The sequence below is a fragment of the Geotrypetes seraphini genome, chromosome 4 (assembly GCF_902459505.1).
Source record: "Geotrypetes seraphini chromosome 4, aGeoSer1.1, whole genome shotgun sequence".
NCBI lineage: Eukaryota > Metazoa > Chordata > Amphibia > Gymnophiona > Dermophiidae > Geotrypetes > Geotrypetes seraphini.
The window spans coordinates 151,497,314-151,518,741 of NC_047087.1; the positions used below are offsets into that span (position 1 = coordinate 151,497,314).

Here is a 21,428-nt window from a genome sequence, read left to right on the forward strand (position 1 = left end):
GAGAGGGCTTGGGCTCCCTCTTGCCCTGATCGTGTCGGGGGTGCCGCGGTTGGCTGGGGCAAGGGAGCTTGAGCTCGCTTTTGCCCCGATCATGTCGGGACCGCCAAGAGGAAGCAGCAGGACACCGGTAGGAGCTTCTACATGATGGGAGTGGTCGGGAGGCTGTGGGGGTGCTTGCCAAATAGTGCCTTATTTTCGGGCGGGGGGGCCTTATATTTCCCAGGTGGGTAAAAAAAGGGGGTGTCTTACTAAAGGAGGAGGTCCTATAATGGGGGAAACACGGTAGATGTCTGGGACATCTTGCTCCTTTATTTGTAAAGGATAACCGAGTTCTTGGCTGTCTGATCACATTTTTGTTCTTTTTGCTATGCCTCACTGTGGTGGGCTGACGTCCAAGATGGATTCAAATGGCCATTTCTGCGACTTATATCGCCCATGGCGTGCAGCTGCTAATTTCTCTTCCAGTACTTGTGTCATTCATCCTTCTGAAATTTGCAGGGCGGCTCTTGGTCTTCTCTTCATAGTTTTACCTGGTTTTACCGAATGGATGTGATGGTGTGTTCTGCTGCTGTTGTTCAGGACCTTTGTTTTGTGGGCAGGCTCTTCTGTCCCTCCCTAGCTTCCGTGGCTTTGGTTATGTCACCTAGCATATGGAATCCAGAATGGACATAACAGAATGGAAGATTACGTTTATACCTTTGATAATCTTCTTTATCCCAGAAGAAGCAGGCAGCATATTCTCACATGTGGGTGATGTCATCCATGGAGCCCCGATACGGATAGTATTAAAAGTGAATCACCACTTTAAGTTTTTAGAATCTTCGCAACTGCCCACACTGCATATGTGAGAATGTCTTCCCGCCTGATGTAGGCTCACGATTCCTCCATCAGTCTGTGTTGCCTTCCTTCTTTGCGTTTTTTTCTGACTAGTTTTTCTAGTGTATCTTTTTTCTTTGTCTTATTTTTTTTACTTAAAAAAATAAAAATTTGTAGAAATGAAAACTAATTTTTTTTTCTTTTCTCTTCGGCTTCAGCATGGGGGTTTTCCCTCGTGCCAAAATTGACTTGAAACCATTAAAGAGCTTTAAAAAGTTATGTAGTTGTCAGCAGCCTATTTCTGTCATCGACCCTCATAGTTGGTGTTTGCAGTGTTTAGGCCTTGAGCACCGGATAGAGACTTGCACCTGGTGTTCCACCTTACAGAAGTGCTCTATCAAAGCCTGTCGTCTTCAGCAGAAGAAGTTGTTTGGTGCGGCTATGAATATCAAAGACTCCTGTATTGGGAGATCTTGCACCATCGGGGAAGCCAGCTAAGAAGCCATCCGCTTCCCAACCAGTGTCGCAGGTCACAACAGCATCAAGTCCCTTGATGTAGACCAAACAGTGATGCCAACCTTCACCACTATTGCGGCTTGTCTCTACTTAGAGGTGTGCATCCTCATCGAGGTCACCCTCTCCGAGGCAAGCTGCAGCACCGATGGTACCGGCAGATAAGCCAACAGTACTGGCGCTTTCATTTAGGGCATACATGTCAAACACAAGGCCCGGGGGCCAAATCTGGCCCGCCTGATTGTGCAGCCCTGGTCCCAGTGGTGCTCCAAGCTCCTCCCCATGCTGCCTCAGTACCCATTTGTAGGCAGAAGACCCAGTCTCAGTGTAAAAGCTAGGTTGGAGCAGGGCACTGTATAGAAGTGCCTGACTGCAACACAGGTGTCTCAGGGCGAGGAAGGATCTATACTTCTACTAAGACTAAGTATCTTAATAGAAAATTTTGCCCTCGACATAGCCTGTGTTTTAGATTTCTGCCCCTTAAGTGATTGAGTTTGACACCCCCTGATTTAGGGAGAAGCTTGATGAGTTCTTCCAGAGGGAGCTTGGTGATCTTATCAAACTGCATGGAGTGCCAGTGCTTACATCAACTCCCTCGGTACCGGCCCAATCTGAGCATAGTGCCACGAGGCCCCATAGTACCACAGTCAGCTCTCCTTCAGAACGTCGACATGGATCTTCACCAAGACATCATCGATCTTCGGCTCAACATTCTATTCCCCAACATTGATCATCGCATCAAAGGTCCAGCTCTCCATTGGTGCATCAATCTACTGCTTCGAGACATTGGAGTTGTTCTACGCAACGCTCGAGGTCAAGGAAGCATCGATCTTCATCGCATACTTCAAAGCTCAAAAGAGCTGTTCACTGATCCTCATCATCTTCCTCGGATCGGTACCGAAGACATCATAAGCATCGATCTCCTCGATGCACAGCTTCTCCAAAGCTTGTATATGATTCTGATTTATATTCTGAATTAGATGGTGACCTCACTGGTTCTGCAACTGAGACTTATGACACCCCATCGGAACTGTCTCCACAGAAAAGCTTTGGACTATGATGAGCCCCCCAAAGAGCTCCTCAAATTACTGCTGTATGGCATTCTCAAAGAAACTCTCCTCAAGAATTGGGAAACACCTTTGACTGTTGCAGTAGCTCCAAGAAAACTTGATTCCATTTACAGAATAATTTCTTCTCTGGGATTTGATAAATCACAGCTTCAGCATCAGTCATTACTTGTGAAATCAACCTTGAAGAAGTCTTTTACTTCGAGGGTTTATGCCTTAGTGCCACCAGGGTGAGAAGGCCGGACTATGGACAAATTTGGATGTCGCCTTTACCAAAATTCTATGTTGGCTAACATTACAATTTCTACATATCTTAAGCATCTGATATGAAAATTGCCCACCTTTGACAAATATATTATTGCACAACATCTTTCACACTCTTTCCCAAACTAGAAAGTACTTAGCAAAGTCAAAGCTTATGATGCCTTCGAGTTAGCATCTAGGGCATCTGCTATGTCGGTGGTTGAGAGTCTTCCGATATGGACATCAACCTCAAAGACAGATTGGCAAGCATTCCATGTTTGGGAGAAGAACCTTTTGGTGATTCTATTGAGGTAGCAATGCAAAAGTTGACTCAACATGTAACGAACTGGAATTCTTTGGTCAGAATGAACACTAAGCTTCTCTCGGCTTCACATGTAAATCTGCCTTCTGATATCAGAAGTGATATTCTGCTAAACCTTCTGCCCCTTGTCTACCTCAGCAGAAGCAAAAGCAAAAGCGACTTCAAAAATCTCAGCCAACAGCTCCTCAAAAACTTGCTTAGTCTTTTTGACGTGCTCATGGAGAGCATAGTTTCTGTCCCTCTCTCTCAGCCAATTGGAGGTCAGCTCTAATTATACCATCAACATTGGATGCTGATAACAGCCGATTTGTGGGTTCTCAAAGTCATTCAAGAGGGGTTACTCTCTTCATTTCCTCACTACACCTCCAAATCATCCCCTTTCAACCCTCAGCAGATGTCCCTTCTACTTTGGGAAATAGAATCTCTACTCCATCTGAATGCCATAGAGAACCGCTTGCTCAAAAGAATCAGGGCTTCTACTCCTGGTATTTTCTCATCCCAAAGAAGACAGGAGGTCTCCATCCAGTTCTAGACCTCAGAGACTTGAACAAATTCTTGGTAAAAGAAAAGTTTAATGTTGTCTTTAGTAACTCTATATCCCCTCTTAGATCAAAACAATTGGTTATGCTCTTTGGATCTAAAAGAAGCTTACACCCACATACCAATTCATCCTGCTACACGATTCAACTCGGGGCGTTTCTACCTCAGCAAAAACAAGACATTTTGATTCAACTTTGCAATCAAGTTTTTATCTCCATCACTGCCAGACAAATGATGATCGTACTTTTAAAAGATCTTGAACAGGTTAATCCAGATTCACTATCTTCCAAATGTTCCAAATTTAAAATACCTAGTCTAAATGAGATTGAAGCTATTCTTAAAACTCTGAATATCAAAGGTTCTAAAGCTGATCAGATACCACCACTTATTCTTAAACAATATTTTGACATCTTTGGACCTTTGATTCATACATTAGTTACCGAATGTTTAAACCAACACATTGTACCTCTGGATTGGAAAAAGTCATACATCCGTCCCATTATTAAAGATAAAAATATCGGTCATGATGACATATCCAATTATAGACCTATATCTAACATCCCCTTTTTAGCAAAATTAACAGAGAAAATTGTTTTCAACCAAATTTCAGAGTTTGTAGAAAAAACTAACGTGTTACATCCGAATCAAACTGGTTTTAGACAGCACCATAGCACAGAACACTCCCTGATTGGCATGACAACTTCCATTCAATATTTCTTAGATCATCATCAATCAGTGCTGTTAATCTCTATTGATCTTTCAGCAGCATTTGACACGATTGATCATCAACTTCTTCTCAATAGACTCCAATCTATTGGGGTTACAGATGAAGTTCTTGCGTGGTTTACATCCTATTTCAGTAATCGCACATCCACAGTTTTTTTCAATGAATCTTCCTCTAAACCATCACACATTGCACATGGGGTTCCCCAAGGATCTATTCTTTCTCCTTTACTTTTCAATATTTTTCTTGCACCACTGTTGACATTATGCCAATCTGTAGGCTTTCATGTTTTTGCCTATGCTGATGACATTCAGCTACTGCATCCTCTAAATAATAATGATGTACTTGAAATTTCGGATATTAATAGGAAACTTGACCAAATTTATCATTGGCTGGATGAAAACAGATTGGCACTTAATATCAAAAAAACTAATATCATGCTTTTTCCATGGAAGGATAGTTTCCCTCTTGTTACTCCTGTCGCTATTCAAAACATTCCCCTACAATTAGTCCAAAATATTAAAATTTTAGGGGTAATTTTCGATAATAAACTTACTTTTCATGACCATATTAGTAACATCATGAAAACTACCTTTTACAGATTACGTAAAATTCGCTCTATTTCAAAATTTCTATGTCCCAAATCACTCAACATTCTGATTCACTCTTTGGTGATGTCTAAAATAGAGTATTGCAATTCTCTATTTAAAGGAATTGCTTTACATGAAATAAAACGTCTCCAAATCATACAAAATGCATCAATTAAATTAATAACCAAATCCAGAAAATTCGACCATGTAACACCGCTTCTTAAAAATGCTCACTGGCTTCCAGTTATTCACAGAATAACTTTTAAACTTTGTATAATCATCTTCAAAACTGTATATAATATGACTCCCGCTTTTTTATTTAAATTATTAATTCCATATTCTGCAAAGAGAATTTTAAGATCCAACGAACAAAACTTATTGTCTATTCCTTCATTAAAAAGTATAAATACGAGAAGGCAATTTATTTTTTCATGTACTGCACCTCAGACTTGGAATGCCCTCCCTATTTTTTTAAGGGAGGAGAAGGAATTCGGAAAATTTAAAAGTAACTTAAAAACTTTTCTTTTTAAAGATGCCTTTGCAAACTGATTTTTTTATGTTACTACTCCATTGTACTTTATTATATATTTTTTTAACTATTACCCTTGTGTTTTTTCCCTGAATGTCTCTTCTTTACTTTAATGAATTGTATTTCACCCCTCCTTACCTAATGTCAAGAGTATGTTAAACAGTGCAATTTATTTATTTATTTATTTACTTTTTTTTTAAATATTCGTATGTATTGTACTGTTACCTAACAAATGTAAATTTTAATGTGTACATCGCTTTGAAGTTTGATTAAGCGATTCATCAAGATACCTAATAAACTTGAAACTATTAGGTCACATAGCGTTCACAGTACATGTTACCACCTTTACGAGGCTCCATCTCAGGACACCTCAGTGGTCCCTGGCATCTTAATGGTCTCAAGCTCTCAACCCACTCTTACAAGAGATTACAGTCACATCATCACTTCGATCTCTGCAGTGATGGATGAATTCTCCAATCTTGCCAAAGGTCTCTTGTTTTAAATCCCTCCACATCAAAAGGTTCTGACCACAGACTTGTCCAAATATGCTTGGAGAGCTCATCTGGACGGTCTTCACACACAGGGTCATTGATACACCCAAGAGCAACAATACCACATCAATCTCTTGGAACTCAGGGCCATTCACAATGCTCTCAAGACTTTTCAACACATTATATCCAATCAAGTCCTACTAATACGCACAGATAATCAAGTCGCAATATATTACATCAACAAACCAGGAGGAACAGGTTCTCTCATTCTTTGTCAAGATACCAAGAAGATTTGGAACTGGGCTATTGCTCACAACATATTCCTCAAAGCGGTCTATGTCCAGAGAGAGAAGAATACTCTTGCTGGCAAACTCAGCAGGTTTCTTCACCCATACAAGTGGTCACTTCACTCCTCAATACTGCATCAAATATTCTCTCTTTGGGGAACTCCTCAGATAGACCTGTTTGTGTCCCCTTTCAATCACAAGCTGCCTCAATTCTGTTCAGATAATACTCCCCAAATCGCCTAGAACAGGGGTGTCAAAGTCCCTCCTTGAGGGCTGTAATCCAGTCGGGTTTTCAGGATTTCCCCAATGACTATGCATGAGATCTATTAGCATACAATGAAAGCAGTGCATGCAAATAGATCTCATGCATATTAATTGGGGAAATCCTGAAAACCCAACTGGATTGCGACCCTCAAGGAGGCACTTTGATACCCCTGGCCTAGAAACAGATGCCTTTCTCCTGGATGCATATGTTCCTGTATGCGTTTCCACCGCTTCCTCTTATTTTCAAGACATTAGTCAAGCTCAAGCAGCAGTCAGCCATCATGATCCTCATAACTCCTCAATGGCCCAGACAACCCTGGTTTTCTCTTCTACTTCAGCTCAGTGTCAAAGATCGATTTCCTCTACAGATTTTTCCATCTCTTCTCACACAGAATCAGGGACGTGCCAGAGTAAATCAGGGCAGTAGAAGGACCCGAAGCAGCGTGTGAAGACTGCTGCACACACTGCTTGAATCGCCATGTGTAGTCGGGCCCACGGGAAGGGAAGGGGGGGGGGGCGGCGGCAAAGGACTCGGGACCACGGGAAGGGAAAGGGGGGTAGAGGAAGCGCTAATGCTGCTGCATAGGGAACTGGTGTGGGGGGAGGGAAATGGAGGGGAAGGGAATGCTGCTTTGGTCAGACAGACAGAGGGAGGAAGGGAGACAGAAAGAAAAGAAGAAAGACACAGGGGCAGGTGCACAGGAAACTGGTGTGGGGGAGGGAATGCTGCTTCGGGCAGACAGACAGAGGGAGGAAGGGAGACAGAAAGAAAAGAAGAAAGACACAGGGGCAGGGAGATACACAGAAAGACAGACAGACAAAGGGGGCCAGGGACAGAGACAGACAGAAAGAAAGACAGCGGGAGTCGCGTCAGGAGGGGTGTGGGATGCGACAGAGGGAACTTTTCCAATGGGTGCAACTGGGCGGCTGTTGGAAACCTCTGATCAGGGGCAGAGCAAGGTAAGTGTATCATAGGGATAAGAAGGAGGAGGGGGGGATAAAAAGGAAGGGATGCATACTGCTGGACAGGGAGGGAAGGAAAGAGGTGCTGCTGGACAGGAGGGAGGTAAAACAAAGGAAGAAGGGCTGCTGCTGCATAAGGAGAGCAGTGAAGGGGTGGTGGTAGACACAGGGGAAATAAAAGGAAGGGACAATGGACAGGGGGAGCAGGCAAAGGGTGGTGATGGACAGCCAAGGAAAAAGAAAGACTTAAAGAAAGAAAGTGGCTAAGGAGAGAGAGAGAAAGAAATAAAGACAGACACACACACATATATTCTAGCACCCGTTAATGTAACGGGCTATAAGACTAGTAAATTATAATATTATTAAGACTTAGCCAAAAGGAAAGATTTATAAATATAAAGAGTTTTTAACTCATTCAAAATTGTCATTTCTTTAATAAAACATTAACTATTTTTTCTGAGGCCCTCCCAAGTACCTACAAATCCAAAATGTGGCCCTGCAAAGGGTTTGAGTTTGATACCATTGGCTCATCTTAAATATCTTACGTGGAAAGTGGTATTTCTAATATCCATCACTTCTGCTTGTCGAATGAGCGAGCTTGAAGCATTGCTGGTGAACCCACCCTTTTAAAGTTTTCTATCAAGATAAAGTAGTTCTCCGCACCCATCCTAAATTCCTACCAAAAATAGTCAAGGAATTTCATTTGAATCAATCAATTGTGCTTCCAGTGTTCTTTCCCAAATAGAGAGTTGCGCGAGGACAGAAATCCCACCCGTCCCCGCCAAAGTCCCACCCGTCCCCGTGAGGAATCCCTCCATCCCCACCCGTCTCCGTGAGGAATCCCCGCCCGCCCCTATAAACTTCAGAAATAGTTATTTCATTTAATTATGCTACTGAATTAAAGGCTCTGGTAGAAACCCATATACAAATAAGCAAAAAGACTTTATTAATTTGGAAATATTAATTGGGAAGAATACATACTTTGTAAACGGGTTTCTACCAGAACCTCTAATGTTTATAAATTTTTATCAACACAACTAAAATACTACTTTATCCTGAAGCAAAAAAAAAAAAAAAAGAAGTAGAATTCTTTTCCTACCTTTGTTGCCTGGTTTTTGCTTTCCTCATGTTCTCATTCAATTCCTTCCATCCACTGTCTCTCTTCCTTCTGCGTCTTCCATTTGCTCTGTTACTGTGCCTCTCCCTTTCTCCCCCCTTCCAAATTGTTCTGCCACCCATCTTCTTCCCTCCGCTCCCCCCATAGTCTGGCATCTCTGTGTTCTTCCATGCCAGCGTCTTCTCCCCACTCTCTCTTCCCCATTTCCTTTCAGCGTCCTTCTCCCCCCCATCTTCCCCATGTCCTGTCAGCGTCCTTCTCCCCCTCTGTCTTCCCCATGTCCTTTCAGCGTCCTTCTCCCTCTGTCTTCCCCATGGCCTTTCAGCGTCCTTCTCCACCCCCCACCCCGTCTTCCCCATGTCCTTTCAGCGTCCTTCTCCACCCCTTTGTCTTCCCTATGTGCTTTCAGCGTCCTTTCTTCCCCATGTCCTGTCAGCTTCCTTCTCCCCCCTCTGTCTTCCACAAGTGCTTTCAGTGTCCTCCCCCCCACCCCGTCTTCCCCTTGGCCTTTCAGCGTCCTTCTCCACCCCTTTGTCTTCCCCAGTGCTTTCAGCGTCCTTCTCCCCCCTCCTTCTCTCCCGCCCCGGGTGCAGCACAGCCGGCCAGGTCCCCTTACTTTTGTGGCGCTTCCCCGACCGACCGACCGACAACAGCCCCGGTCCGACAAACCTCCCTGCCCTGTAGCCGCGAATCTAAACTACCTTCTTACAGCTGCTGTTTAAGCCCTCCCTCCCCTCCAATGTCAGCGCTGACGTCGGGAAGACTTCCGTTCGGCTCTGTACTGCAAGCAGAGCAGGTAGGGAGAAGAAGAGCCGCGCGACTGAGTACATCCAGCCCTGCAGGAACCCCACGACCCTCGGAGACGTCCCCACGGGATCCCCGCGACCCTAGGGGGCGTCCCCACGGGATCTCCGTGACCTGAAGGGGGAACCCGCGGGATGCCCGCGGGTCTCGCGGGATTCCCGTCGTCCCCATTCCCGTGCAGCTCTCTATTCCCAAACCTCATGCTCACCCTAGAGAAACAGTTCTTCATACTTTATACTGCAAATGAGCTTTGGCTTATTACTTACAGTGGATTAAGCCACATAAAACATCTCCTCAACTGTTCATCTCCTTTGATCTTAATAGGTTGAGCCAGCCTGTAACCAAGAGAACTTTTTCCACATGGTTGGTGACCTGTATTGCCTTCTGCTATGCTCAGGCTGGGCTCCAATTCGGGGGTCTGAGCTATGGCAGCTTCAGTTGCTTTTATGTTCCATTTCCATTGATGAGATCTGTATAGCTGCTACTTGGTCCTCAGTTCACACATTCACATCTCACTACTGTCTGGAATCTTATTCCAGATGGGATGGCCACTTCGGCCAAGCAGTATTACAAAATGTATTCTCTTAATGGCCAACACTCCCTCTATCCCATTGTAATAAGCTAGGGAGTCCCACATGTGAGAATATGCTGCCTGCTTGTTCTGGAATAAAGCACAGCTAATTACAATAACTGGTATTATCCAGGGACAGCAGGCAGATATTCTCAGAACCCACCCTCCTCCCCTGGTTGGCTTCTTAGCTTGCTTACAGAACTGAGGATCCGTGAGCCTACATTGGGCGGGAAGGCACTCGTGCATGCGCAGTGTGGGCAGTCGCTAAGTTTCTAATAACTTAGTGGCAATACACTTTTAATACTGTCCATACCGGTGCTCCATGGATAATGTTGCCCACAGGTGAGAATATCTGCATGCTGCCCCTGGATAACACCCATTGCGGTAAGTAACTGTGCTTTCTGTTAGTTCCTGGAGGATTCCATGTTACCTGCCCTCTCTGTATTCACTCAGTTGTTTGGGGTCACCTGTTCCTTTCTACCTCAGTTACTCTCATTGAAGGATTGAAGATTATCCAGTCAGTTGCCTGATCCTGTGAGTATACACATTATTGAAGGCCTTTCTTGGGGGTGCTCGTTGTATACAGCAAGTTAGTACTGCATTGTTCCTCAATGTTGCCGTTTATATTTTGCAGAGCATACCAGTTTGTGAGTTACTTGTGTTGATGGGGATTCTCCTCTGTGTACCCCCTTTGTCCTGGATTTACAGGTATGTACTTGGCTTTGGGACTGAACTGATTTTACCACTACAGGGTGTGCACTATGTGTTCTGAAAAGATGTGAATTCCTGCAATACCCAGACTGCGGGTTGGAATTGAACACCTAGCGTATGGAATCCTCCAGGGAATAACAGAAAGAAGATTACCGTATCAAAGATATAAATCTAATCTTCCATTGTTTTCCCAGTCAAGGTATGCACACCAATGGGGGAGTTAAGAAGGTGTCCTGGAGTCAGATGTGAGCACATTGCTCTCCTTACCATATAGTTACAATGCTTAAGAACAAAAGAAAAAATAACTTAGAAAGACTGAGGAAGCCTGCACCCCCCCTGTTTCAGGTAAAGAAGAAAGTATTCCTCCTTTGATTCAGTAAAAAAATAGTCATATGTTGTGCACGTAACATCTGCTGGGTCAGACCAGCATGATGTAGAAGAGATTTTGACAAGTTCCTCTTCTCGTGTTGATAGTAACATTTCAATATCTCCTGTAGTAAAAGAGCCTCTGGAGAATCCTGCATTGAAACAGGAGTTTGTTGACTGAGAGCACGATATCCATTGACAAGCGTGCAGGGCTCAGCTCACTGGGTATGGTTACATCAGGGCTTTGGTGTTCTCAGAGTAGGACACCAATCAACCAGTCTGCAAACTCAGATGAGTGGTTCCCTTCTTGCTCTCTTTGAACCACATTTACTCTGGAAGACTAAGATTGCAAACTGCTATACAGAAGGGTTGCAAGGAATTCTTACTAATGAGATCTAGTGACTTTTTTCGTACTAAAATTTCTATGTGAATGTATGACTAAATATAAAAATGAATCTTTTATATTTTTTTTTGAACTGTCTCAATTTGTGATCCTGAGTAATAAGATGGTAGTTTAGGACCAAGCTGTGGAATCTGTTCCTTCTAATAACCTGTTAACGTGAGATTTGCCACTCTCTCTGTTGTAAAGGTAAATAACGCTATGTAACACAATTTTTATTCTTGGACAATAAGTATAACATATAACATAAGAATAGCCTTACTGGGTAAGACCAATGGTCTATCAAGCCCAGTAGCCCATTCTCACGGTGGCCAATCCAGATCATTAGTTCAAAACACAAGGTGTAGCAATATTCCTTGCTACCGATCCAGGGCAAGCAGTGGCTTTCCCCATGCCTTTCTCAATAACAGACTATGGACTTTTCCTCCAGGAACTTGTCCAAACCTTTCTTAAAACCAGCAATGCTATCCGCTCTGACCACATCCTCTGGCAACGCTTCCAGAGCTTCTCTGAGTGAAAATTTTTTTTTTCTCCAATTGGTTTTAAAAGTATTTCCCTGTAACTTCGAGTGTCTCATAGTCTTTGTAATTATTAACAGAGTAAAAAATTGATCCACTTGTACCCGTTCTACTCCACTCAGGATTTTTTAGTCTTCAGTTATATCTCCCCTCAGCCATCTCTTTCCAAGCTGAAGAGCCCTAACCATTTTAGACTTTCCTCATAGGAGAGGAGTTCTATCCCCTTTATTATCTTGGTTGCTCTTCTTTGAACCTTTTCTAGTGCCACTATATCTTTCTTGAGATAAGGATGGAGACCATAATTGAACACAGTACTCCAGATGAGGTTGCACCATGGAGTGGTACAGGGGCATTACATCGTTCTTAGTCTTGTCAACCATCCCTTTTTTAATAATTCCTATTTGCTTTTTTGGCTGCCGCCACCGCACATTGGGTGGAAGATTTCATCATATTGTCTATGATGACACCCAGACCCTTTTCATGGGAGCTAATGCCCAAGGTGGACCCTAGCATCCGGTAACTGTGATTCAGGTTATTCTTCCCAATTAGAGAGTTGTGCGGGGACAGAAATACCACCCGTCCCCGCCAAAGTCCTACCCGTCCCCACCCGTCCCCGTGAGGGACTCCCACCCGTCCCCGCAAGGAATCCCTCCGTCCCCACCCGTCCCCGCGAGGAATCCCCTACGTCCCCGCCCGTCCCTATAAACTACAGAAATAGTTATTTCATTTAATTATGCTACTGAATTAAAGGCTCTGGTAGAAACCCATTTAAAAATAAGCAAAAAGACTTTATTAATTTGGAAATATTAATTGGGAAGAATACATACTTTGTAAACGGGTTTCTACCAGAGCCTCTAATATTTATAAATTTTTATCAACACAACTAATATACTACTTTATCCTTAAGCAAAAAAAAAAAATAATAATTTTTTTCCTACCTTTATTGCCTGGTTTCTGCTTTCTTCATGTTCTCATTCAATTCCTTCCATCCACTGCCTCTCTTCTCTCTGTGTCTTCCATTTGCTCTGTTACTGTGCCTCTCCCTTTCTCCCCCCTCCCAAATTGGTCTGGCACCCATCTTTTTCCCTCCGCTCCTCCCATAGTCTGGCACCTCTGTCTTCTTCCCTGCCAGCGTCTTCTTCCCATTCCCAGTTCCCCATTTCCTTTCAGTGTCCTCCCCCACCATCTTCCCCATGTCCTGTCAGGCAGCATCCTTCTCCCCCCTCTGCCTTCCCCATGTCCTTTCAGCGTCCTTCTCCCCCCTCTGTCTTCCCCATGTCCTTTCAGCGTCCTTCTCCCCCCCCTCTGTCTTCCCCATGTCCTTTCAGCGGGCCTTCTCCACCCCTGTTTTCCCCATGTCCTTTCAGTGGCATTCTCCACCCCTTTGTCTTCCCCAGTGCTTTCAGGGTCCTTCCCCCCCATCTCCCGTTTACACTATGTCCTTTCAGCGTTCTTTCCACCCCTTTGTCTTCCCCAGTGCTTTCAGCGGCCTTCTCCCCCCCTTAAGCGTCTTTTCTTCTCCACTCCACCTTTCCTCCCTCCCTGCCTCCACCTTTGTGGCGCTTTTGCACCCGACCGACAACAGAACAGGCCCGGTCGGACAAATCTCCCTGTCCTGTAGCCACGAATCTAAATTACCTTCTTACAGCAGCTGGAGTAGTGAAGCTGCTGTAAGAGGTAATTTAGATTCGCGGCTACAGGGCAGGGAGATTTGTCGGCCGGGCCTGTTGTCGGTCAATCGGGGGACCTGACCGGCTGTGCACATTCTCCGGGGCGGACCGCCCCCTCCCCCCTCTTTCGTACGCCATTGCCTTCTCCCTACCTGCTCTGCCGCACACAGCCGACCAGAAGTCTTCCTGATGTCAGCGCTGACGTCGGAGGAAGGGAGGGCTTTGCTTAAGCCCTCCCTCCGACGTCAGCGCTGACATCGGGAAGATTTCTGTTCGGCTGTGTGCTGCGACAGGGCAGGTAAGGAGAAGGAGACTACCCTCACGGCTCGAGTGCACTGCGATCCAACCCCGCGACCCTAGGGGGCGTCCCCACGGGATCCCCGCGACGCTAGGGGGCATCCCCACGGGATCCCCGTGACCCAAAGGGGGAACCCGCGGGATTCCCATCATCCCCGTTCCCGTGCAGCTCTCTATTCCCAATGTGCATCACTTTGCATTTGTCCACATTAAATTTCGTCTGCCATTTGGACACCCAGTCTTCCAATTTCCTAAGGTCCGCCTGCAATATTTCATAATCCGCATGCGTTTTAACAACTTTGAAAAACGCAAATTTAATCACCTCACTCGTCATTCCAATTTCTAGATCATTTATAAATAAGTTAAATAGCACTGGTCCCAGTACAGACCCCTGCGGCACTCCACTGTTTACTCTCGTCCATTGAGAAAAATAACCATTTAACCCTATCCTATAACCAATTCCTAATCCACAACTGAACTTCGCCACCTTTCCCATGACATTTTAATTTTCTCAGGAGCCTTTTGTGAGGAACTTTTATCAAAAGCTTTCTGAAAATCTAGATATACTATATCAACCGGTTTACCTTTATCCACATGTTTATTCACACGTTCAAAGAAGACAAGCAAATTTGTGAGGCAAAATCTCCCTCGGCTGAACCAATGCTTGTCTATATGTTCCACAATTTCATTTTTTATAATCGTTTCTACCATTTTGCCTGGCACCGAAGTGAGGCTTACCCATCTGTAATTTCTCGGATCTCCCCTGGAGCCCTTTTAAAAAATTGGCGTAACATTGGCCACCCTCCAATCTTCAGGTACTACAGACGATTTTAGTGTCAGGTTACAGATCACTAACAGCAGGTCAGCAATTTCATTTTTGAGTTCTTTTAGTACTCTGGGATGGGTCCTGGCGATTTATCACTTTTTAACTTGTCCATTTAGCTCAGTTCTGGTCTTCAGCTTCCTTCCTAGCATCAGGAACTGGTCCTTCAGTACTTCTCTGTTGTAGTTCCTTTTGCTCACGTTGTTTGTCCACACATGGATCACCACTGCCGTATCTTCTTCTTCCACACTGTCGATGATCCTGTCGATGTGGCTTCACTATATCTTCTACCTTGGCTCCCGGTAGGCAGGTCACCAGCCGATCCAGTCTTCCTTCCTACCTAATCAAGTTTCAAGTTTATTTTAAAAAATTTTATACCGCCTAATCAGGCTTTGAGGCAGTTTACATAGATAAAAATAGGGAATCTTTTGTTATTTCCATAAAACTGCTTTTGTGTCCTGGGTAGTCAGATTTTGCATTTTAAAATGTGAAAACACCGAATTTTCATCTTTTAATTCTTTTAAAAGTAATAAAAAGCAACATATGAATCACAATTAAAATGCATTTATATTGAAGTTATTCAAAGATGACTACAAAAGAATTAGAAGTGAGTAGTTTTTGAAATTTGTGATTATATTGTAAGTCAATTTCACGAATTCATCCCCCAGATGTAGTCTCTCATCATGTTCTCATTATATGGCAGTGGTAAAAAAGATATTAAAAAAAAATATGTCTGTTGAATGGTTTGCACCCATATTTGTCTGCCTCTATGTTTAGGGTTTCTTGCAAAGTGTGGTGTTATACTTAGACTACTGCATTTTGGTGCTTCTGGGTATACCTGCATCAGTACTGAGTGCACTGGAGGTAGCCCAGAGTGCGGTTGTTCGAACTCTGTTTCGATTAAGAAAGAGTGATCATGTGACAGAATGCTATATACCTTTGAATTGGTTAAAATTAGAATACCAAATCCTTTATAAATTACTGGTCATGGGCATCTTTGTATATACAATAAGGCACCAAAACATTTGATGGATAGCATTCTGCCGTATAAACCACAGAACATGTTGCGCTCGGTGACTCACGATGACCTACTTAATCCGACAGTGAAAGAGCTGTGGCTACAGCTAGCATATTTTCATATGTGGGTCCTCGGGAGTGGAATAAGCTTCCAGGATATTTACGACAGCAAACATGTTTGAACAGTCTGTAAGATGAAATATGGGGCTTTATTTATAGTTTTTCAATGCAAGGTGCTGGTAGCCCCTTTGTAATTTTAGGAGGCTTTGCATTATCACTATTATGTTTTATTCATGTTCAATTTGTTGTACTGTATATGACTATTTATAAATATAAGAAAATAAGAATAGCCTTACTGGGTCAGACCAGTGGTCCATCAAGCCCATTAGCTTGTTCTCACAGTGGCCAATCCAGGTCACTAGTACCTGCCCAAAACCCAAAGAGTGGCAATATTCCATGCTACCAATCCAGGGCAAGCAGTGGCTTCCACCATGTCTTTCTCAATAACAGACTATGGACTTTTCCTCCAGGAACTCGTCCAAACATTTCTTAAAACCATCTACGCTATCCGCTCTTACCACAACCTCTGGCGATGCATTCCAGAGCTTAACTATTCTTTTGAGTGAAAAAAAATTTCCTCTTATTGGTTTTAAAAGTATTTCCCTATAACATTATCGAGTGTACCCTAGTCTTTGTAATTTTTGACAGAGTGAAAAATCAATCTACTTGTTACCCGTTCTACTGCACTCAGGATTTTGTAGACTTCAATCATATCTCCCCTCAGCCGTCTCTTTTCCAAGCAGAAGAGCCCTAACCGTTTTAGTCTTTCCTCATACGAGAGGAGTTCCATCCCCTTTATCATCTTGGTTGCTCTTCTTTGAACCTTTTCTAGTGCCACTATATCTTTCTTGAATTAAGGAGACCAGAATTGAACATAATACTTCAGATGAAGTCGCACCATTATAACATTCTTAGTCTTGTTAACCATATCTTTTTAAATAATTCTTAGCATTGTGTTTTGGCCGCCGCCGCACATTGGGCAGATGGTTTCATTGTATTGTCTACGATGACACCCAGATCCTTTTCTTGAGCGCTAATCCCCAAGGTGGACCCTTGCATCCTGTTTGTGTATGTACTCTGTTGTGACCTGCCTTGAGAAAGGTGAGATATAATTAAATAAATACAAATATTGTCCCTGGAAGCAGCATTCGAAGTTTAGTATATCCTGGTAGAAGCGCTCACTTTGATTTTCAGTATGCTCCAATGTTCTCCTTGAATATCTCAAGATAAATATCAAGGACATGGACTTTGAGAGACATCCTAAAGACCATCTATAATAATAAAATGCTTAAGCGCGCTGTCGCGCTGTGCCAGCAAGAGTGCGCATGCGCACTTACTACATCGTCGGCTGCCTGGAGGAGGGTTTCGAGGGAGCCGGCTGTCGGCCAGGCCAAGACGGTCTGCAGATAGACGACTTGCTCCAGCTCGTGCCATCTTCAAAATTAAAAATAAATGGCCCCACACCGCCTCCCTGCTCGTGCAGACCTCCATCAACGAATAACGGCACTACTGGCCGAAGTTTATTTTAAAAGTTTAAAGTCGCTGTGGCTGACACAGACAGCGATCGTGAGAGGAGCCGCGGCGGCAATTTTTAACTTAAAAATAAACTTCAAATGGTAGTACCGTTTTTCCATTTCCGGCTGTACCCTCTCTTATTAATTCAGCGCTCGAGCTGGTCCCCAGCTCTTGCAAACTCGCCGGATTTGCGGACAACAGAGCAACGGTGCGGGGAGGAGAGAAGGGACTGAGCCGTGACAACAGGTGCATGCTTTTTACATCTCTTGAGCAGCCGAGGTATTTTTACCCGTCACAGGATTCAACATGTGTTAAAAAAAAAACAAAAAACCTAAGTAAGAACACCTGGGCGGGAGGGAGGAATACATGACCTAGGAGCCCCAGATTCTAAAACCCAACCAACAATTTGCTCTGGGGAGGGGGTGGGGAGACAGAAGGGGGCCACGGAGAGACAGTCAGGCATGGCACAACAGATAAATACAGGTAGGCAGGGGGCCAGGGAGAAAGACAGAGACATACAGAAAGAAACACAGGGGGCTAGGGAGAGAGACAGACATAAAGAAAGACAGACAGGGGGCCAGAGAGACAACAGATAAATACAAGTAGGCAGGGGGACCAGGGAGAAAGACAGAGAGACATACAGAAAGAAACACAGTGGGCCAGGGAGAGAGACAGACATAAAGAAACACAAACAGACAGGGGGCCAGAGAGACAACAGATAAATACAGGTAGGCAGGGGGGCCAAGGAGAAAGACAGAGAGACATACAGAAAGAAAGACAGGGGGCCAGGGAGAGAGACAGACATAAAGAAAGGCAAACAGACAGGGGGCCAGAGAGCCAGATAGAATAAACACAGACAGCTAGCATGCAAGGAGAGAGAGACAAAGAAAAAAAGACAGACAGACAGCGGCCAAGGAGAGAGAGAGAGAGAAAGAAAGAATGACAGACAGGGGGCCAAGGAGACAGACAGAAAGAAAGACAAACAGCCAGCCAGCATCTAAGAAGAGAGAGAGAGAAAGAAACCTCCCCCCCCCCCCCGGACAAACACTAGCCAAGGAGAGAGAGAGAAAGAAAGAATGACAGACAGGGGGCCAGAGAGACAGACAGAAAGAAAGACCGACATCTATTCTAGCACCCGTTAATTTAACGGGCTTAAAGACTAGTTTTACTATAATTCTTCACTAGATTCTCAACCAACTGCACATAGTTTTCAGCACAGTGATTGCCTAGGAAGTTCCAAACCACTGCGTCAAAGCTGTTCTATCAGTTTCCTTCTTCCTAGTTAGTTTTTTGGGAAATTCCTTGAACTCCAGAATCTTCGATATCTATGGTCTGACGAAGACACCAGTTTTGACCTTTGCCTCAGACAGATTAGGGAAGATATCTTTAAGATACTTAAAGGCTAACACCTTATCTAGAGCTCTGACAAATTGTTTCATTAGACACAATTTGATGTGCAGTGGTAGCATCAGCACCTTCCCAGGGGTCCACCAGTGGTTCCCATTTGATGTTTTCTCCCCACAAAGAGCTCTGTCCACTGTACCTTTGGTAGTGTGCCTTTCTTGTACAATCCTGCTCTTTTCCTGGACAAGTGGGTTATGCATTGTGACCGGGCACGGCCAAGCTGGACACAGCAAGTGATCTAGTTCAGTGCACACACACCCCGGCTGAGCGTGAGCGAGGTTTTATCCCAGGACAAGCAGGCAGGTATTCTCACTAGTGGGTGATGTCATCCGACAGAGCCCCGATACGGACATCTTGCAAGCATGTCTTGCTTGAAGAAACTCAGAAGTTTCGAGATGCCCGCACCGCGCATGCGCCAGTGCCTTCCCGCCCGATGTACCGGGCTTGTCTCCTCAGTTCTTTTCTTTCCGCGGAGCTGAGAAGTTTATCTTCATTCTGCGCTGACTGAATTTCAGTTTTTTGCCTTCTTTAACCCGCGTTTTTGTTTATTTCTTTGAATTTCTTTCACTTTTAATTTACTTTTCTAAAAAAAAAAAAAAAAAGTTAAACATTATTTCTTCCGGCGGTTCGGCCGGGCCGGCCTCGTGGCTGCGGCCTAGCGCCTTCGACCTTGCAGCGTCGATTTTCCGGCCTATGTCCCATCCAATCACCGGTTTTAAAAAGTGCAGCAAGTGCCAGCGTGCGATTTCGTTGACGGACCCGCATCGACGCTGCCTTCAGTGTCTTGGTCCGGAACACGTTCCGAAATCGTGCCGGCCTTGTTCCACGCTCACTGCGCGCTCGTTTAAACGGCGCTGCTTGCTCTGGGAGTCGATGTTCAAGATGGAGACTGCCAAGGACATGTCTACTACTACGGCTGTTGAGGTTTCGCCGGTCCATTTGAAACCTGCATCTGCGACTCCTGCATCGAGCATCGTGAAGCCCGCATCGTTTGCACCGGCTTCAGCATCGAGTTCAGCATCGGCGCCTGCCTCCGTCTCCTCGGTTCAGGTACCGCCTTCCGCTGTCCCTCCCGTGGTCATCAAAGTGCCTAAAGCTAGCAAGCAGAAGCACTTGGCCACGAAGGAACGCGAAGACCGTGCAGGAGGACCCCCTTTCGGTGCGGATCCCTCCATATCGGCTTCGCTTCGATCCCTGCTAGAAGCTCAGTTTGTCGAGCTTATGCAGACTATGGGACCCCGGCTTATCGCCAACATTCAGGGTGACATTCCGGCCCCGGTTCCAGGGGGCGGTCCGCCCCCTCCCCCTCCTCCTCGTCGTTCGATCTCTCTGCTCGACGAGGGGGATCGGCGGAGGGCGGCGGAATCCTCCAAGAGGGCTTCCCTTCCTGATATGCCGCCTTTGGAGCCCATCACACCTCCACGACAACAGGGTGCTAGGACGGCCCCTGATAATCGGAGTCCTGGGCATACTGCATCGCAGGAGGAGTTCTTCCGCACTCCATACCAGACATGGGTGGCGCTGCGTGAGTCTGCATCTCTGCCACCTCTGCGATCCACTGCATCTAGTCCTATCCATTCCTTTGAGTCTTCCAAGGATCGATCGATGCATAGAAGATCTCGTTCCCCGTCCCGTCACCGGGAGGGGCATCGATCTCGGCACTCTTCTCGGCACTCCTCACGTCATTCGGAGGTGTCTCCGCAAAAGAAGATGCAGCGTTTGGGATACTCCTCTTCGGATTTATCCCAGCCGGAGGGACCAGAGTATGAGGAACCATCTACCTCCTATTCTCCATGCCGATCTCAGCTCTCCCTGGACCCGGAGGCTTCCACTTCTTCTAGTCCGTCTCGTCGGCCGGCCTTGGCAGACCAACTGTCTTTCTCATCCTTTCTCCGACAGATGGCGGATGACTTGGATGTGACTCTGGACACTGGGTCTAAATATTCTAAAGAGTATTTGGACACCATGCATTTGCCTCATCCTCCGGCGGAGACACTTCGGCTTCCTCTGCATAAACTGCTGGACCAGACTTTCATGCGTTCTTTTGAGACACCGTATTCCATACCTGCAGTTCCCAGTAAGCTCGATACCGCATCGTTCACCACAAGGGGTTTGAGGGAGCTCAACTTTCTCATCAGTCCCTTCTAGTCGAGTCCTCTCTCAAGCGTTCTCATCCCTCCCAAGTCTACGCTTCCGTGCCTCCGGGCAGGGAGGGGAGAACAATGGATAAGTTTGGTAGATGTATCTATCAAAACTCGATGATGGCGACTCGAGTGCTCAATTACAACTTTTTCTTCTCTTCATACTTGGATTTCTTCTTGCCGGTGCTCCGCAAGTTCATCCCTTTCATCGATGCTCAGGCTCGTTTCCAGTTTGAAGAGGTGGTGGCGACCCTGTCCCAGTTACGTCTTCAACTGATGCAATCCTCCTACGATGCCTTCGAGCTCTCGGCTCGAGCTGCGGCCTGTTCGGTCGCCATGCGTCGCCTGGCGTGGCTTCGTACCATTGATATGGATCTGAACCTCCAAGACAGACTTGCAAATGTACCTTGTGCAGGAGCGGATCTGTTCGATGAGTCTATCGAAACTGTTACTAAAAAGCTTTCGGACCATGAGAAGTCTTTTCAGTCTATTCTGCGTCCTAAACCGAAGCCTCAGCAGTCTCGTCCCTCTAGACCGCCTCAAATCTACCAGCGGCGTTATCAACCAAGGCAGACTCCTCCTGCGAGACAGCCTGCGAAGAGACAGCCTCCCCAGAAGACTCAGCAGAAGCCTCAGATGCCGGCTGCACCTAAGGCTACTCAGCC

The 21,428-nt window shown here is 45.3% G+C and overlaps 1 protein-coding gene across 13 annotated transcripts in view; it reads left to right on the forward strand.

Moving 5' to 3' along the window:
- The window catches only part of CBFB (core-binding factor subunit beta), a 650,211-nt gene that overhangs the window by 289,683 nt on the left and 339,100 nt on the right, over positions 1-21,428 (forward strand). For 7 of the 13 annotated variants that reach the window (XR_004539111.1, XM_033940717.1, XM_033940718.1 and 4 more), the window contains exon 5: positions 10,476-10,549. The exons of the other annotated variants lie outside the window; for them this stretch is intronic. Coding sequence is in view for 6 of the 7 variants with exons in the window: in XM_033940717.1 (XP_033796608.1) it covers positions 10,476-10,549 (74 nt within the window). In the remaining variant the exon portion in view is untranslated. The remainder of the gene's footprint in view (positions 1-10,475; positions 10,550-21,428) is intronic. 13 annotated transcript variants of the gene reach the window in all.